Source organism: Callorhinchus milii, unplaced genomic scaffold, assembly GCF_018977255.1.
Source record: "Callorhinchus milii isolate IMCB2004 unplaced genomic scaffold, IMCB_Cmil_1.0 Scaffold1, whole genome shotgun sequence".
In the NCBI taxonomy this organism is placed as follows: domain Eukaryota; kingdom Metazoa; phylum Chordata; class Chondrichthyes; order Chimaeriformes; family Callorhinchidae; genus Callorhinchus; species Callorhinchus milii.
In genome coordinates, this window is record NW_024704742.1 from 23,770,903 (window position 1) to 23,788,275 (window position 17,373).

A 17,373-nucleotide genomic window follows, 5' to 3' on the forward strand; every position below is an offset into this window, starting at 1 on the left:
CAAAGCACTCCTTGGTAAATCACCTGGCATATCTGATAGAACTATGGTCTTGTTTGCAAATTAGACTGCGCTGCTGGCAGGCTACTCAGAGGATCTCATGCACTACACTCACTATTTTGAACACCGGACCAGCCAGCCTGATATAATGGTGGGTTTCCCCTTCGCAGTACAATATTTATTAACTATTATAATATAGCAAAGCTTTGCACGGCTCAAGAGGGGACCACGAAGGATCGATTGAAGGATACAAGGGTAACTGTCCCAATGAGTATTGGGGGTTGTGGGGGGGATCAATTTTTGCTTGGACATGTTCTTTGGAAACACATTGAGAAGGAGCAAAGTGCACTCAGGTCATTTTTATCTCTGTCAAAGATAGCAGGGTCCCAATGCAGATTAAGCTTGTGGTATACAAGGTGCAAGACCAAACTGGTGCAAGTCTTGAGGTGGCTGGAATGTTCCTATATAAGTCCTTCGACCTCACTGAAGGCAGATGTCCATCAAATAGCTAATAGGGAAACTAAAACTTGTAACGACAGCTGCTGGAATGCGTTACCGGGAGTCGAGGTTCGTGAACACACTCAGTCATGTATCCTGGGTTTGGAATCCACTTAGACTTTTATGTAGCGGTAAATAACTTCTGCTCAGGCTCACAGGGAGTACCTGATACCACTACCTGCCTAGTAAGAGCTGAAACGTGCCACTGTCGGATGTTAAATGACCAAGTAATTTCCAAAATCGAGTCAACTCTCTATGACAGTCTTGGAAATCTGGTTTCTGAGCAAACAGGGCCGCATTACTTCAGGACAAACAGTCTGGTTTCGATACTTGCAATTGCACATTATCAGGCACCAGGCTGACCAAAAAAAGCTTGCGATACCATTAATAGTAAGACTACAATTATCACTCACTTACTCCCTTTCTATCTGAGACTCAATGTCTGGCCTCCGATTTGGATAATGTTCCTAGACAGCTACCAAAAACACACAAACAACAACTTGCACTTATATAGCGCCCTTCACGCCCTCAGAGAGCTTAATATTAGCGGAGCTTGACTCCGAGCTGGGGGAGAGGGGAGGTGGCCATAAGCACAGTCGAAGAGGAAAGTTTTCAGGTGGGATTTGAAAGAGGGGAGAGAGAGGGCAAGGCAAAGGGATTGAGGGAGAGTGTTCCAGAGTTTTGGGGTGCAGTGCCTGAAAGCACAACCTATGATAATGGGGTGGAGGGTGCGAGGGACGAGCAGGAAACCGGTGCCAGTTGAGCAGAGGCACCGAGTGGTGGATTGGGGAGTGAAGAGATCAGAGCGATAGGGAGGTGCCAGGGAATGAATGGATTTCATTTACACAGAGCAAAAAAAAACTTTCATCCACCTACAACTATTGGATTCAAATCACTTTGATAATGAACACAGTTTTAAATAAACAGAATTGCTTCCTTACACTTCAGATACACAATGCGAAAAAAAGAACATTTATTTCACTTAACAAACCCTCCTTTATGACTCGGGGCCTAAATGGAGATGAGGGATTAACATACAACTAACCTCTGACCTTTCCTTCTTCACTCACTGCGAGTCTTGGCATTGAGGAAATATTTGCTAGAGCTAAACAGTTACTTGCCAACATATCCAAGATCTTGCCAGGGACATTCTCTACTCAGCTTCCATCAGCTGCAAGAGACCAGCTGCAAACATCGTATTATTGTTGAATGTACACAGCATCCCATTGCACAGAGATTCAGTCAAAGAGCATCTCCTATAGCAGTTTTATTCAGATTCTTCTGAGGAAAAGTGCACTAAAGCATTCAAATAGTAGTAGGACTGGACATTATGCTGCATTGGTGATTGTGCAGGCCTTCAGACAAGATGTTAAAACGAGGTTCTGTTGATCTCTCTGTCCTCAGTGGACTTTAAATATCATATGACAGCTCAGGCACTGACAGCATCACCATCCATGGTTGCATACTCCACCTTACTAAGCCAGTCCGGAACCTTGGCGTCTTGTTTGACCCTCAACTATCCTTTCTACCCCACATCCATGCCATGACCCGCTCTGCCTTTCCCCACCTCCGCAACATCGCCCGGCTCCATCACTGGCTCACATCTCAGGCCGCCAAAATCCTCAAACACATTCATAACATCCAGGCTTGACTATGCAAACTCCCTGCTTGTCGGTCTCTCCAACTCCTCCCTCCATAAGCTGCAGATCATCCAGAACTCTGCAGCCTATGTCCTCTCCCACACCAGGCTACGACGTGACCCTATCACCCTCACCCGACTCCACTGACTTCCCATCACACTGAGGATACAGTTCAAGATCCTGGTCCTCATCTTGAAACCCTCCATGTCCTTGCTCCCCTCTACCTCCGTGACCTCCTAAACCCCACCAACCTGCCCGCTCCCTCTGCTCGATGAGCTCCAGCTTGCTTCACGTCCCCCCGCCTCGCCTGCTCCACCATTGGCAGGCGAGGGCTCAGCCACTCTGCCCCCAAACTCTGGAACTCCGTCTCTCTGCCTTGTCCCCTCCCTTGCCTCCTTCAAAACCCATCTCAAGACCCTTCTTTTCGACCTTACCCTCAATCATCCTCCTTCCCCCACTGCCCTCCAGCCTCCCCGATCCCGACCTGCAGCTCCGGTCTGAAACATTGACTGACCAGTGCCTTGGGATGTCCTCCCGACATGTCCTCCTGCTACACAAATATAATTTTGTTGTTACCATTCAGAAAGAGAACAGTGCTGCTTCCAGTGCCCTGAGCAAGCATCTTGCAGATTACAACAGTCAGTCACCTCATAGCTTTGTGGGATAATGCAACACGCAATACGGCTGCCACAATAACAAATTACTACACTTGATTGCAAAGTGTTCTGAGATTTTCCACAGACAAGGCACGCTCTCTCTCTCTCTCTATATATATATATATTAAAAAAGTGTCTTACAATGAAGGTTGATTGCTACAATACAATCAAGTGCTATCCATTCCATCTCACTGGAGTTTCACATCCTTGTCAACATTGAGCTGTGATGAGTTAAAACAATGTTGGCAATTCCCATGTTCAATGAAGCGTTGACTGATCTGTGCGTGTGTGGACGTCCCCACCCGATTATCATAAAGGTCGGGTTAGCTTGGAGTGCAGCAGCAGGCTGTCAGTTTGACACCAAAAATAAAATCAGAATACTCTTTATTTAGCTAATTTGCACTCCAACGTCAAGTTTCACAAGCCGGCAAGTCCAAACACATGCTGTAGGTCAGCTTCAGGCCCAATTATTGAGAGTCAGGCGGGTAGGCGAAACTTACCATTTGGTCATTCAATTTGGTCGCTCAATCCATGACCGTTTGTGGGACACTGCTGTGCGCAATTGGCTGCCGCATTCCATACACAAAATATACAGTCAATTCACTTTACTATATATTCTATGAAATGCTTTGAGACGTCTCAACAACATGATAATGAGCTATAGCAAATGCAAGGAGTATTATTATTATTCATCCAGAGGCCAGTCGATATCAGGGAATGGGGGAATTTAATGGGAGGAACCCATCCGGCTTACCTAATCCAGAAAATGATCAGGCACAGGTACCTACAATAAACTTTCATACCTCTGACTTTACACATTTGCCATAAGTCCATGACTTTTACTAAATTTTCAGTGACTGCTCCAGTGATTTTTTAATTTAAAAAAAATGCTGTAACAAATGTGCAGTATAAACTATGCCCCTACTCAATATGAGGGACACATACTCCAAATGAGACTGTAGTGGAGTTCTAAAAGAAAGTTCAAGCTTGAATTTGAAATCTTTTGATAAATACTTTCAGTCATTACGCCCCAAATTCTGGAACACTCTTCCTCGATCCCTTTGTCTTATCCCTTCCTTCCCCATCTTCAGGCTGCACCTGAAGACCTTCCTCTTTGACCATGCCTATGGTCACTTCCCCCCCCCCACCCCAGCTCGATGTCGTGCTGCGACACCATCAAGCGCTCTGGGACACTATCCTGAGTGAGTGGCGGTATACAAATACAGGTTGTTGTTGGAAGTTGTTGTTGTAAAATAATAATCCTTGCATGCATTTTAAAGTCTTTCACATCCGAAGGGCATCTCAAAGCAGGATTTATTGTAAGCATAGTGACTGCACATTTGTAGGCAAATGTGGCAGCTAACTTGCACACTGTGGGGGTGGGGAAAAATAAAATAAAAGCATTGAACTTGATCTTTGGTACTCTGACCTATGCAAATCACAAGAAGTAGCATGCCTCAAAACCAGAATTTCCAAAGGTAGGAGAAATAACATGCTTTTTACTTATTTAAAAAGAAAAGGGGGCTGGAGCGGACTGAGGTCTGCCATGGGTTAGCAAATTGCTCTTTGATCTCCTGGATCTGGATATTAATCAAAGCTTTTACTCTGCTAGAGCTGTATGAAATGAATCTGGCCCAGACTCCAGTGTTGTAAATTCATACAGTGGTGTAAACCCATAGCACGTCAGATTAATCCATCACCAAGGCTTCCCATTAAGCGTCACTCCAGCATGTGAACAGCTTAGGAGACCCACCACGCTAATACTAGGTTAACAATCCTTGCATTTGATATAGCGTCTTTCACGTTGGGAGGATGACTTCTTCTGAGGTTGGGGAAGACACGGTTGGCACAGGCGATTTAACTACCACCTTTACCTAACCCACAAAAACGTGGTGCAAATACTGGTATACAGTGAAACATTTTCCTAGCAAAATGTACTTACATCACTCCCATTAACAAAGAAATTATAAGTCCATAAATTGTTTTTGTAGATCATTCAGTATTCACTGTACCTATAAATAAAACAAGCCTGCAGTTCCCGCCACGGCTTAGTGGGTAAAAGCCATACAACCTAGGATTGAACCCTAGTCAGTGCTGAACTAACTGATCTCGGTCAGTCATGGTAGAAGGGTCATACTGGGCCACAATTTCTGCATGTATCAATGATTGGGAGGGAATAAGGGGGGGGGGAACAAAATAAAGATAAAGGGATTTCTATACAATAATCCCTACTGCAAAGATCATACCTGTACATGGGCAGCAGTGAGGCTAGAATTGGGTCAGCTCTCATGCCTGACCAACAACAACAACATATTACATTTGTATAGCGCCATTCATGTTGGGAGGACATCCCAAGGAGCTGGGCAGTCAAACATTTGCACCCGAGCTGGGATCAGGAGGTGTGAAGGGCAGGGAGGATAGGGGTAGGAGGGTGACTGAAGGCACGGTTGAAGAGGAGGGTCTTGAGGAGTGCCTTGAAGGAGCACAAGAGAGGCCGAGATGAAGGGTCTGTGGGATCGAGTTCCAAAGGATGGGAGCAGAAAGCCTGATCGCCGATGGTGGGGCAGGGGAAATGGAGCAGGCCAGATCGCGCTGAGCGGAGTGGTCAGTTAGGGGTTAACAGATCAGAGTTAGGGAGGAGCAAGGCCGTGGAGGGCTTTGAAATGGAAGTCCAGCAACATTTGGCAGCGGGTTTCACACACGAAGAGCAACCAATTCTCCCCCTCTCCCTACCTCCCCAAGTCGTCTGACAGCGTCCACAAACCCACAACCATGACTCACAACATCTGTGAGAAGAAAGAAAACCAGGGCAGGGAACAGAGACTAAACACAACTGAAGCAGTTTACCGGCAATTCAACATCGTTCACATAACGACTATGCCGGAGGGGATCGTAAAATGATAATGGTCATTTTTTTTTTAAACATTTGTGACATGGCCCACCCCAAAAGCCTTACACATACTGCACCACCACTCGCTGTTGTCACAGTCTTATGCTGGTGAGCTGTAAACAGAGTAATCAGCAATAAAGGGCAGCATTTCCGCAGCAATTTTCGCATAGGTCTGAATTCAGGCCCCCATAGTCTTCCACGCCTTATGTGGTTTCATGCACAAATACCTTCATTCCATTCTTCTGACTAGATTAACAGCAGGACCTCTTTGCAAGTCCATTGCGATGCATTTACCACAAAACACTTCGCAGAGAGTTCTCGGCACGAGGAAATGCAGTCTCCTCCCTCGTCTAAATCTCCGCTGACAGGAATTTTTTTTAGAATCAGGAGTTAGCAGTTCTCCAAACAGAAACACCCTGTGGCGAACAATCCATCCAGTCAGCAGTTTCCAACACGGTGAGAGACTGTGCTGGGAGTCTGCCAGGAATGCAGAGTCTGGTTTGCGATCAATTGTCCCACAGAAACTAGCATCTCTCTGGCCAGCGGAAACCTTGTGGAAGTTCAGATTCAGAGAGATAAACTTGAACCGCACTGAGGGTTTTCTAAACTAATGTTAAAGGCAAATGGCAGAAACCTGGAGAGAGGGGGGGGGGGAAAGAAAAAATCTGAAACTTTTCTACAGCACACACGATCAGTAGCTCACATTCTCTCAGCGCTGAAGCTTTTGGGCAATATCAGGCGTAAACGTTTCAGAGAATTTTCTTTTTGAAACAAATTGCAAAAGCCTGCTCTTTTTTCCCCCAGCGGGGTTTATTGGAGAATTAAGCTCACAGAATAAAAGCTCATAGCATAAAAGCGACTGCATACCACGACTCGTAGTAATGTTGACTATTTTAAATATTATAAATATATTATCAAATATTTGTAAAAATTTGGTCACTGTTTGTGGGACACTGCTGTGCACAATTGGCTGCTGCATTTCACCCACAAAATATACAGTCAATTCGCTTTACAGTATATTGTCAACAACGTAATAAGGTGCTATATCAAATATAATTATTATTAAAGCACTGCATGCATTGAGTGCACTTCTGCTCTGTGCATCCGAAAGAGAAACCGAGTTTGAAAGATCATACCTGAAACTTAAGCTAAGAATCACATCTGAAATGTTAACCGATTTTACACTTTCAGAGGCTGAGTGACCTGCTGTGAACTGCCAGCGTTTTCTGCTTTTACTGTAACAATGAACCAGCAACTCGCTAGCCTGCGCAAATGACAAAATAACTACAATAATCATAAATCCTTTTTTCCGTTGCTGCTTTTTGGACGATCTTATTCAATGAGAATTTGTCAGTTCAGTCAGCAATAAGTCAAATTTTCCATGGAAATCAGCTGGACAATGTTTGCAACCTTCTGGGCTGTTCTGACTGGTTGAGCAGACTTTTCTGGTTCTTGTTGTCAAGGTCTAATACACTGACTATTTCACAGTGAAACAACACAGGAACAAACAGCTGCTGAAAGGAAAAGCTGACATAGACCACGTGCAGACCTCCACTTGTACTGAAGTCAATTGACCATAATATCTTTTCAGTGGGTGAAGGAACTGCCCAGTACGGCACTAAGACCTGGTTCTGTGCTGAGCTAGCTGATCTTACACACGATGGCAATTTGGGTGTTACAATTAACTTAAACGCCCCTGAGTTGGGAAACCGGGACAAATTGCCAAGCTTCCTATGCCTGATTACACCCTCCTCCAAGCCCTGATGGAAAGTGCCATTATGTGGACACTGGAGAACAACTCAGCAGGGTTGGTCATATAATAATAATAATAATCCTTGCATTTGACATACTGCCTCATCACATCATTCATATGTCTCAACGCGCTTCACAGAATAATATGTAAAGTGAATCGACTGTATTGTGAGCAAAATGCGGCAGCCAATTCCATACAACAGAGTCCCACAAACGGTCGTGGATTGAGTGAACAATTTTTGGGGTTAAACATCAAGACAAAATGAAAAGATCACTGTTCCTAAGTGGCCAGTGTACGATAGCAGCGGCCTTCTCTTCCCCCACCCCCATCTCCCCCATCGAGGTTCACCCGTGGGAGCACTTGGGTAAAGTTGGCAGCCAGGATTATGATATAAAGCGCATCATAATCTGCCTGCATACAATCTCACTTTGACAATAATAGTAATATTTTGGTTGTATTCAAAACTGGATTGGAGACCAGTGGAACCATACCACAGCATACAGTCAGCTCTGTCAGGAAAGGGGGAAAATAAAGTGAAAGGGTTTACATCAATAAATCCAGAATTCTTTCCCAGGGGTTTCAGTTACACTTGACTCATATTTTACATCTAAGTGCAGTAGATCTCAAGCAATACTTGCACCACAGGAAGTGGTATTACAAATCCTGCAACCCTAGCTTTTTCCCACGGTTTTAAAGTGTTCTTGCACTGCACCCTCTCCCATCGCCAATCATAGCTGAGTGAACTGAAGGGAAATTCAAAAGGCATTGGAGGAAACAAAAAGAAGACATTTGCTTGCAGACATGAAAAAATATTGGTCACAGTTCCACACCAGTTCACACTGGAATGCTCCATCCACTTCAGGGAGAAGGAGGTGGTCATTTTCAATATGACCACACCTTTACTTCCATCCTTTATGTGTCAGCCTTGCTCAGTGGTAGCGCTTTTGCCTCAGAGTCAGAAGATTGTGGGTTTAAGCCCCAGGTCGGACTTGGAATCTACATAGTCTAAGCTGACCCTCCAATGCAGTGCCATGGGTGTGCTGCATCTTTGGAGGTGCCGTCTTTCACATGAGACGCTAAACCGAGTCCCCTTCTGCTTGCTCAAGTGGACAATAAAGATCCCATGGAACTAATCGAAAAGAGAAGGGAATTTCCTGGCTAAAAATTCCTCAAATAAAATTGGTCACTCACTCCACAGCTGTTCCTGTGACATATGCATGCATAAGTCTGCTGCTGTGTTCGCCTGTAAAATACACATGTACATGTTATAGTGTAACTTTATTGTTGTGTATGTGCATACGTCACATCAGCAGCATATACTCTGCTTGGTCCATGCTTGTTCCTGATGGACTGAATGCACCTATAATACACAGCACATTTTTTCTGCGTATTTTGGCAGTCAGTCGCTGGTATCGTAGATGTTTCAGGCACTCGTTTTTCTCGCAGGCTGGTCAGTCACAGCGCGTGAAGTAATATCCAGGGTCCCTTGCTGTAGTTGATGTAAGTTTCAGTTTATTCTGTGTACCATTATGTACATACATATATATAGTACAATATTAGCATTTCAGTTGGTTGATGAAAGTAAAAACTTACCGCGGCTAATTTGCAGTGCTAGAAGAGCATATATAGTGCATAAAAATGTGCAAAATAGTATATAGGTATACACATACAATGTTTTTATGTATATTATCTACACTGAGTCCCTTTCTATTATAGAGTGGCCATTTCTCTTAGGGTCTCTTATTGGCCACACTTGTGAATTTGGCTTGGACAGCACTGTTATCTATAGATGTATATATTATATATATAAAAAATACTAATAAAACAACAATGTATCTGTGCTTCACAATAGCCGATTGACAGAGACATGATCTATACCTCATCGGGAAGGTCCTGGGACTGGGAGTGACATGGGCATATTTGTTTTCCGGTTTCTGCTATTGTTCGTGAGTTATTTTCAGTTTTGCGTTTTTTGCTGTAGTTACGCCTGGTGGCTGCCAAGTCGAAGTGACACTGTGGCACCCTGCATCACAAAGCACCTATGTATGTACGCACTCACTGCAATTACACCTCGTGGACGCACCGGCTGACCATGGCGCTGTTGCATCCTGCGTCACAGAGCACCAAGCGGTGGGAACAAAATAAAGAATACAGACGAAGCTAAGCCGTGGCAACCAAAACATTACATTTTTAAAGCGCTGAGTCCTCCCAAAAAGAGTCCTCCCGGATGAGTATAGATAAAGATGAAATGCAACAGGTACAGCCAGTAAAGCAATAGAGTCAAAATCTTCAGTGATTTAAATACTAAACCAAAGACACTACAACTGTTAACAAATCCTGACCATCACACCCTGCTTCCCAGGGGGAATCAGCGGAGAGATAGCAGGAGTGGGAACCTTGAAGGATTTAATTTCCCCTCCTCCTCAATGGCCCAAGAACATGGTAGGCCAATTATTGCACCTGCACCACTACCCAGCCTGACATTGGTTAACTCTAAAGAGGTGAGCAATTGAACCTGGGATCTCCCTCAGTAGCATAATGCCTTTATTAATTGAGCCAAAAGGAACACTGTAATACCAATGCAATACAAGGAACTCTACCAGATAAAAGAAACTACTTTTAGACTAGATGATTTGTTACAACTGTGCAGCTGATAGTATATACAGCATAATTTAGAGATTTGCATTTCTAGTACGTCATAATCTGAAAGGCTGTGAGTCAGCGCTTATTAAATATCAATACAATGTTTGCAGCTTATTCACACATCACAACGAATGCACATCCATTCACAGAAAACCAACTGTGACCACGTACAGCTATGGTAAACAACAAGAATTTCATTTACATAGAGTTCCTCACGCAAGGGTAGCGTCCCAGAGTTGATGGTGGTTAAAGTGCTGTAAACTACTTTCAACGCCAAAACCCAACAAGCAAGTCACTAAATTCCAGCTTCCGCCAATGTAATGGTTAATTATTGATCACATTTCGCCAATACATCAATCCTTGTTTGTGTTTAAAGCCGGATTAAAACACAGTTCAGAGAACCCAGAGGCACTTCTGTAGGTCCTTTTAGTGAAACAGTTCCTTCTACTCCTTGAGGAAACGTTTATGAACCATAAGGACCCAGTACTGTCAGCTCTCTTCAAATCACTGGCACCTACAATACAAGACCATTTCACTTCTACATTGAATATAAAAGAGAAAGGCAAACAGGCAGCAACATGCCCTTCACATTCATGTGCATGTATAGACTTGCATGCGACAGAGGCATAGTTTTTAAACAAAAGAGGTCTAATTTTGGTTGTGGGAAGTAATGTTTTAGTTTATTCAAAATAAAAACAACAAGATTACATTTGTATAGCGCCTTTCATGTCGGGAGGACATCCCAAGGCACTGGACAGAGTACAGCAGCTGGGGTTGGGTGGGTAGGGAGGGAAAGGGGGGTGGCCGATGGTATGGTCAAAGAGGAGGGTCTTGAGGCGGGACTTGAAGGAGGCTAAGGAGGGGGTGAGGCGGAGTGATTGGGGGATGGAATTCTAGAGGTTGGGAGCAGAGTAGCTGAAGGCTCTCCCGCCAATGGTGGGGCGGGTGGATCGGGGGACGTGGAGTAGGCCAGAGCCGGCTGAGCGGAGGGAACGGGCGGGTTGGTAGGGGGTTAGGAGGTCGCAGAGATAGGGCGAAGCCATGGAGGGCTTTGTATGTGAGGACCAGGATCTTGAACTGGATCCTCTGAAGGATAGGGAGCCAATGGAGTCGGGTGAGAATGGGGTCACGGAGTTGGGTGGGGGAGAGGACAAGGGCTGCAGAGTTCTGCAGCCTGTGGAGGGAAGAATTGGGAAGGCCAACAAGCAGGGAGTTTGCATAGTCGAGCCTAGAGGTGATGAAGGCATGAACAAGAGTTTCTGCGGCCTGAGGGGTGAGGTAGTGGCGGAGTCGGGCGATGTTACGGAGGTGAGGGAAGGCAGAGCGGGTTATGGCTTGAATGTGGGGGAGAAAAGACAGTTGAAGGTCAAACAAGACACCTAGGTTCCTGACTGACTTGGTGAGTTGTAGTGTGCAACCATGGAGGTTGATATTGCCAGAGCCTGAGGTCCTGGCACGAACCAATCAGGAGGGCCTCAGTCTTGTTCACATTCAACTGTAGAAAAAAAAGTACCCGACTCGAATCACCAATTTTTGCCCTAAACCCTTTATGTGCGTAAAGTTTCTGAAATGAAAATTCAAAAGAGCAGGTTTGACTGAATTTTTCCATTCAGATATTTTTTAATGTTAAAGAACGATGAAGTGTGTGAAATCTGGCTTCCCCCCCACTCCCTTTCCCCTTTTTGCCCAAGGAACACTGGCCAAAAATCAGCAAATGCAGTATCGGTCTGGCAAAGAACCTGGTGCACCTTCCTGGTGTGGGTGGCTAGATGGTGCGTTATTACTCATTAAGTCACGGGAGATCAAGAAGTCAAGGGAAAAAAAGAGGAAAGGGCGTTTCATCTCCTTCATGCTGGTCACTTCATGCTGAAGTGCTTGGTCATATGAAGGCAATGATTACCTTCAAATCACGCAGCGCCACTAACCTTATCAAGCTTTCAGTTAACAACAACAAAATTACATTTATAGAGCGCCTTTCACGTCGGGAGGACATCCCAAAGCGCTGAAAACCATTGCTATATCAAGGCGCTGTATCAAATGCAAGGATTATTATTATGATTAATATATTGCTGAGCTGACTGCAGAAAGGCTGAAACACACATTGAAATGGCTCCTTTAAAACCAACTACTTGGCACATGTCACAAACGATAAGAAACAGCAGGCAGAGAGTTAGCAAGTACAAAGGTCACAATTTGTAAGACCTCAATAAAGACTGCTAACATTCAGCTGGGGAATGGATTGATGTTTGCAATCCTTTGCGTTACACTTTCACAGCTGATAAGGTCATTACAACAACAACTTACGTTTGTATAGTGCCTTTACGTCAGGAGGGCATCAATCCCTCAACTGAATAAAATTCAGCACAACGCACATCCGGCAGCAAGATACAAGGCACCAATTAATTCAAGCGATTTGTATGAGGACCGGAACGGCAACAGTAAAGCTCACACTTTTTTTGTGCAAGTGTGTGTGTGAGTATTTTTCCCCTCCTCCTCTCCAATCTCCATAGTCAGGGCTGTTTTAAGCGCTCCGAGACGCGTGGAAGGCGCTATACAAGTGCAAGTTGTTGTTGTCCTTGATCATTATCTGGTGATCTCAGCTGTAAAGTGTAGCAGGTACATAAGTGATGACAGGATTGAGCTCAGCTGCCTACATTCTTGACACAAAGAATGAGTCAGCACCTTTAAGAAAAATGGGGTTCCCGAGAGATTTGAATGAAGAAGGCCTTTTGATTCCCCTTTGCTCTCATCTTTCCAGAATGCCCACTCTGTCCTCCCATCACATCAACAAGATGCTTTTAAATGTGTCCAGCATCCTGACCTCAACCACCCTTCCTGGTAACCAGTCATTAATTACTCACTGTGTAAAGAAATGCAGCATTTGTTGGTGTCTGTCCTAAAGATGCCTATTGGAATTCTAAATCTGTGTTCTCGTGTCCTGCTGACTAGGTGAAAGTAATAATAATAATCCTTGCATTTGATATAGCGCTTTTCACGTCGGGAGGACGTCCCGAAGTGCTTCACAGAACACACTGTAAAGTGAATTGACTGTATATTTTTTTGTGGGCGAACGCGGCAGCCAATTGCGCACAGCAATGTCCCACAAACAGTCGTAGATTGAAAATGACTAATTTTTATTATTGCTTTTGGTTTGGGAGGGATTATTATTAGGCTCTGTGTGGAGTAAGGAAACTTGCCCAAGGTTTCGCCCTGCCTGGAATTGAACTCAGGTCTCTCGCTTGCAAAGCGAGTGCTCTAACCACTGAGCTACAGGACTCCACAAATTGTTCTGGATTTACTTTCCCCAATCAACAACAACAACTTGGATTTATATAGCACCTTTCACGCCGGGCGGCGTCTCAGAGCTGATTTAAACTCTTCTTTACCTTTGAGCGAAAAGTGAAAACAAAACAACGACAACAAAATTACATTTGTATACAGGGAGAGGACACGGGCTGCAGAGTTCTAGATGGTCTGCAGCCTATGGAGGGCGGAGTTGAGGAGACCGACAAGCAAGGAGTTTGCATAGTCAAACCTCAATCTTATGAATGCGTGTATGAGGGTTTCGGTGGCCTGAGGTGTGAGACCATGGCGGAGCCAGGCGATGTGGGAGAAGGTAAAGCGGATCATGGCACAGATGTGGGGTAGAAAGGATAGTTGAGGGTCAAATAAAACACCAAGATTCCGGATGGGCTTAGCAAGGCGGAGTATGCATCCATGGATGGTGATGCTGTCAGTGCCTGAGGTGTGGAGGCACTGACGGAAGCCAATCGGGAGAACCTCGGTCTTGTTGACATCCAACTGAAGAAAGTTAGCTCTAATCCAGGACTTGATGTCCAATAGACATTGTGTGAGGACAGCAGTGGTCCTGGAGTCAAGGGTGGAGGCAGAGAGGTAGAGTTGGGTATCAACCACATACATGTGGAAGTTAACCCCATGCCTGCAGATGATGTCACCAAGAGGGAGCATATAGATGTTGAAGAGGAGGGGACCAAGGACAGAGCCCTGACGAACACTGCACGAGATGGTCCGGGGACTAGAGGAGAAACCGTTTGTGAAGATGAAGTGGAGGTGGTGTGAGAGATAAGATCTGAACCATTCAAGGACATAACCGTGAAGGTTGAGGTGAAAGGAGAGGCGGTGAATGAGGATAGAGTAGTCAATAGTGTCAAAGGTAGTAGAAGTCAAGGAGGATGAGGAGGCAGAGGGAGTCCTGGTCGTAGATAGACAGATGTCATTTTGACCAGGGCCGTTTCTGTGCTGTGTGCAGCACGGACACCCGATTGGAGGGGTTCGTGAAGGGAATCGCGGGAGAGGAAGCAGCGAAGGCAGGAAGCAACATTACTTTCCAGGACCTTGGAGAGAAAAGGGAGGTTGGAGATGAGGTGGTAGTTTGAGAAAAAAGAAACTAAATGGAATCGGCTCGACAACTCACAAACTGAATCCGTTACTTGAAAGGGAGTGCTTGGTGTTGCAGGGCCATTAACTACTCCCTGGAATTAATTCATTGTTTACAACAAATTTCCCGGTTTGGCTGGATCACCCTGATCCAAAGCAGCTGCTCTCATTAAATCCAATGGCGCCACGGAGGCTCTCAGTAATGGGCATGGCCAGAGCGGTCTAACACAAGAGAAAGCAGGTCCAAGTTTATCACAGTGAAGAATTTTTGGAGGAGGAATCCAGCCAGGTGTCTGACACGTGTGGAAACCTATCACCATGCTCAAGAGCATCCAAACCAAACTGAGTATTCCATACATCCCACCTACACGTGGAAATCTCAGATCATGGGGAAGAACCCACGCTGGGAGGGTGGGATTGCATTCTGGAGTTTTGTTCCTAGAAGCAATGCAAAGTGTTCCTGGATTTCAGTTCCCCTTTTTAAAGAAAGTACCATAAATCCAACAACAAAATCAAGCTACAATGAAAGGCTTATCAAGGAGAACAATTGGGGCATTTTCAACAGAACATGAGTAGTCCCTGTGTAATGACAATACCAGGGTTAAGATAGCTATCTCATCAGTGGAGGTACAACAACAAACAATCGGCTCTGGGACTCCATCCCCCAGTGCCTTCGCCGCCTCCTCCCTTTCCTCCTTCAAGGCCGGTCTCAAGACCTTTCTCTTGACCGTGCCTTCAGCTCCCCTCTCGACTCTCTACCCCCTCCTCGCCCCCTCCCTTCCCTCCCCTCACCCTGACCATTTCCCCCCGGCTCGGGTCCTGACCCAACCGTCCAGCGCCTTGGGACGTCCTCCTGACGTGAAAAACGCTCTAGAAATGGAATCTTGTTGTTGTTGTTGTAACACGCATTTATGATAACGTGGCTCTCGGTTTCTCCTTCCATCCCCCCCCCCCACAAGCACAATAAAAACACAGCAATGGCAAACATCACAGGTTGGATGCGCTACTACTCCTGAAACAGGTCCTTCTCAAACGTGTAGTTGATTATTCAGGGACTAATAACAACATCACACATTGATGACACATCGCTTTCTGGCTGGATTCAGGATTATTAATAATATCAGATCTACATGAGGCCACTCGAATGAAGCAGTTTCTCCCAGGTAACAATTCTGTGTGGATGTCCAGAGGTTTGGGGGGGGGGCAGTGACCCATTCCCAGATAACCATCACTAGAGTGCAGTCCACAACCTTAACAGGGCAGCCAGAGAGAGAGAGGGGGGGGAGAGAGAGGTGGGGGGGAGAGAGAGGGGGGGGGAGAGAGAATGGGGGGAGAGAGGAGGGGGAAAGAGAGAGGGGGGGAGAGAGAGGAGGGGGGGAGAGAGGAGGGGGGGGAGAGGAGGGAGGGGGGGGGGAGGTGGGGGGGAGAAGGGGGGGGGGGAGAGAGAGGGGGGGGAGGGGGGGGAAGAGAGGGGGGGGGAGAGAGGGGGGGGGGGGAGAAGGGGGGGGGGGAGCCCCAGTCCCTATGTGGTCTGGTAGCTTCCAATACACACACAACACACACACAGAGAGATGGTTTTCTCAGTGCGCAGTACATTCCCTTCACTGAAGCTAAAACGTTTCCCGACACTTTCAAGCAATCGAGGCTATTTATTCCCTGGTGTTTCAGAGCCTGACTCTCGGGGTGACAGCTAACCCCGGGGGGGGGGGGGGCAAACACACTGAACCGCTCCACCTAAAGGTGGGGGTCTGTGGGAGCGCCTCACTCTCTCTCTCTCTATATATATATATATACACACACACACACAGTACTTAAACAGATTGGGACAAAAAAACATGTGGGAGTGCAAGTTTCCCTTATGAGCATTCCCCCCAACCCCCCCACCCCAGCCCCCCCCCCCCAGCCCCCTCAACCCCACCCCCAACCCCCCCACCTCAGCCCAGCCACCCCCCCCACCCCAGCCACCCCCCACCTCAACCCAGCCACCCCCCCCAGCCCCAGCCCACCCCCACCCCCCAACCCACCCCAACCCCCCACCTCAGCCCAGCCACCCCCCCCCACCCCAGCCCACCCCCCACCTCAGCCCAGCCACCCCCCCCACCCCAGCCACCCCCCCCACCCAGCCACCCCCCCCCCCAGCCCAGCCACCCCCCCCACCCACCCCCCCACCTCAGCCCAGCCACCCCCCACCTCAGCCCAGCCACCCCCCCCACCTCAGCCCAGCCACCCCCCCCACCCCAGCCACCCCCCCCCCCTTTACAGGCTGCTCGGTGTGCAGTGGACGGTGCTGGTGTACCTGCTGGATGCCGCCTCCTGTTCCCCGACGAGACGCGCCTGGAGCCGGGGTCCCTGTCGCTCGCCCCTCGCAAATCCTCCTCCTCTTCCTCCTGAAGCCAGGCTTCCGCCATCATCATATAGGGAATAGGATGCACGGCAGCACAGGCGGGGCAGGAGCAGGGGGAGGCAGGAGCAGGGGGAGGGAGGGCAGGAGCAGGGGGAGGGCAGGGGGAGGGAGGGAGGGCAGGAGCAGGGGAGGGCAGGAGCAGGGGAGGGCAGGGGGAGGGCAGGAGCAGGGGAGGGCAGGGGAGGGAGGGAGGGCAGGAGCAGGGGGAGGCAGGAGCAGGGGGAGGGCAGGGCAGGGCAGGGGGAGGGAGGGCAGGAGCAGGGGAGGGCAGGGGGAGGGAGGGCAGGAGCAGGGGAGGGCAGGGGAGGGAGGGCAGAGCAGGGAGGGCAGGGCGAGGGCAGGGCAGGAGCAGGGCAGGGAGGGCGGGGGCAGGGGGAGGGGGCAGGGGGAGGGGAGGGCAGGAGCAGGGGGAGGGCAGGGGGAGGGAGGGCAGGAGCAGGAGGAGGGCAGGGGGAGGGGAGGGCAGGAGGAGGGAGGGCAGGAGCAGGGGGAGG

General features: G+C 47.5%; 1 protein-coding gene across 1 annotated transcript in view; it reads right to left on the reverse strand.

Moving 5' to 3' along the window:
* Positions 1–16,883, reverse strand: part of sh3d19 (SH3 domain containing 19) — a 63,453-nt gene extending 46,570 nt beyond the window's left edge. The window contains 1 exon segment of the mRNA XM_042340157.1: positions 16,772–16,883. Coding sequence (XP_042196091.1) covers positions 16,772–16,883 — 112 coding nt within the window.
* Between the last annotated feature and the right edge of the window lie 490 nt (positions 16,884–17,373).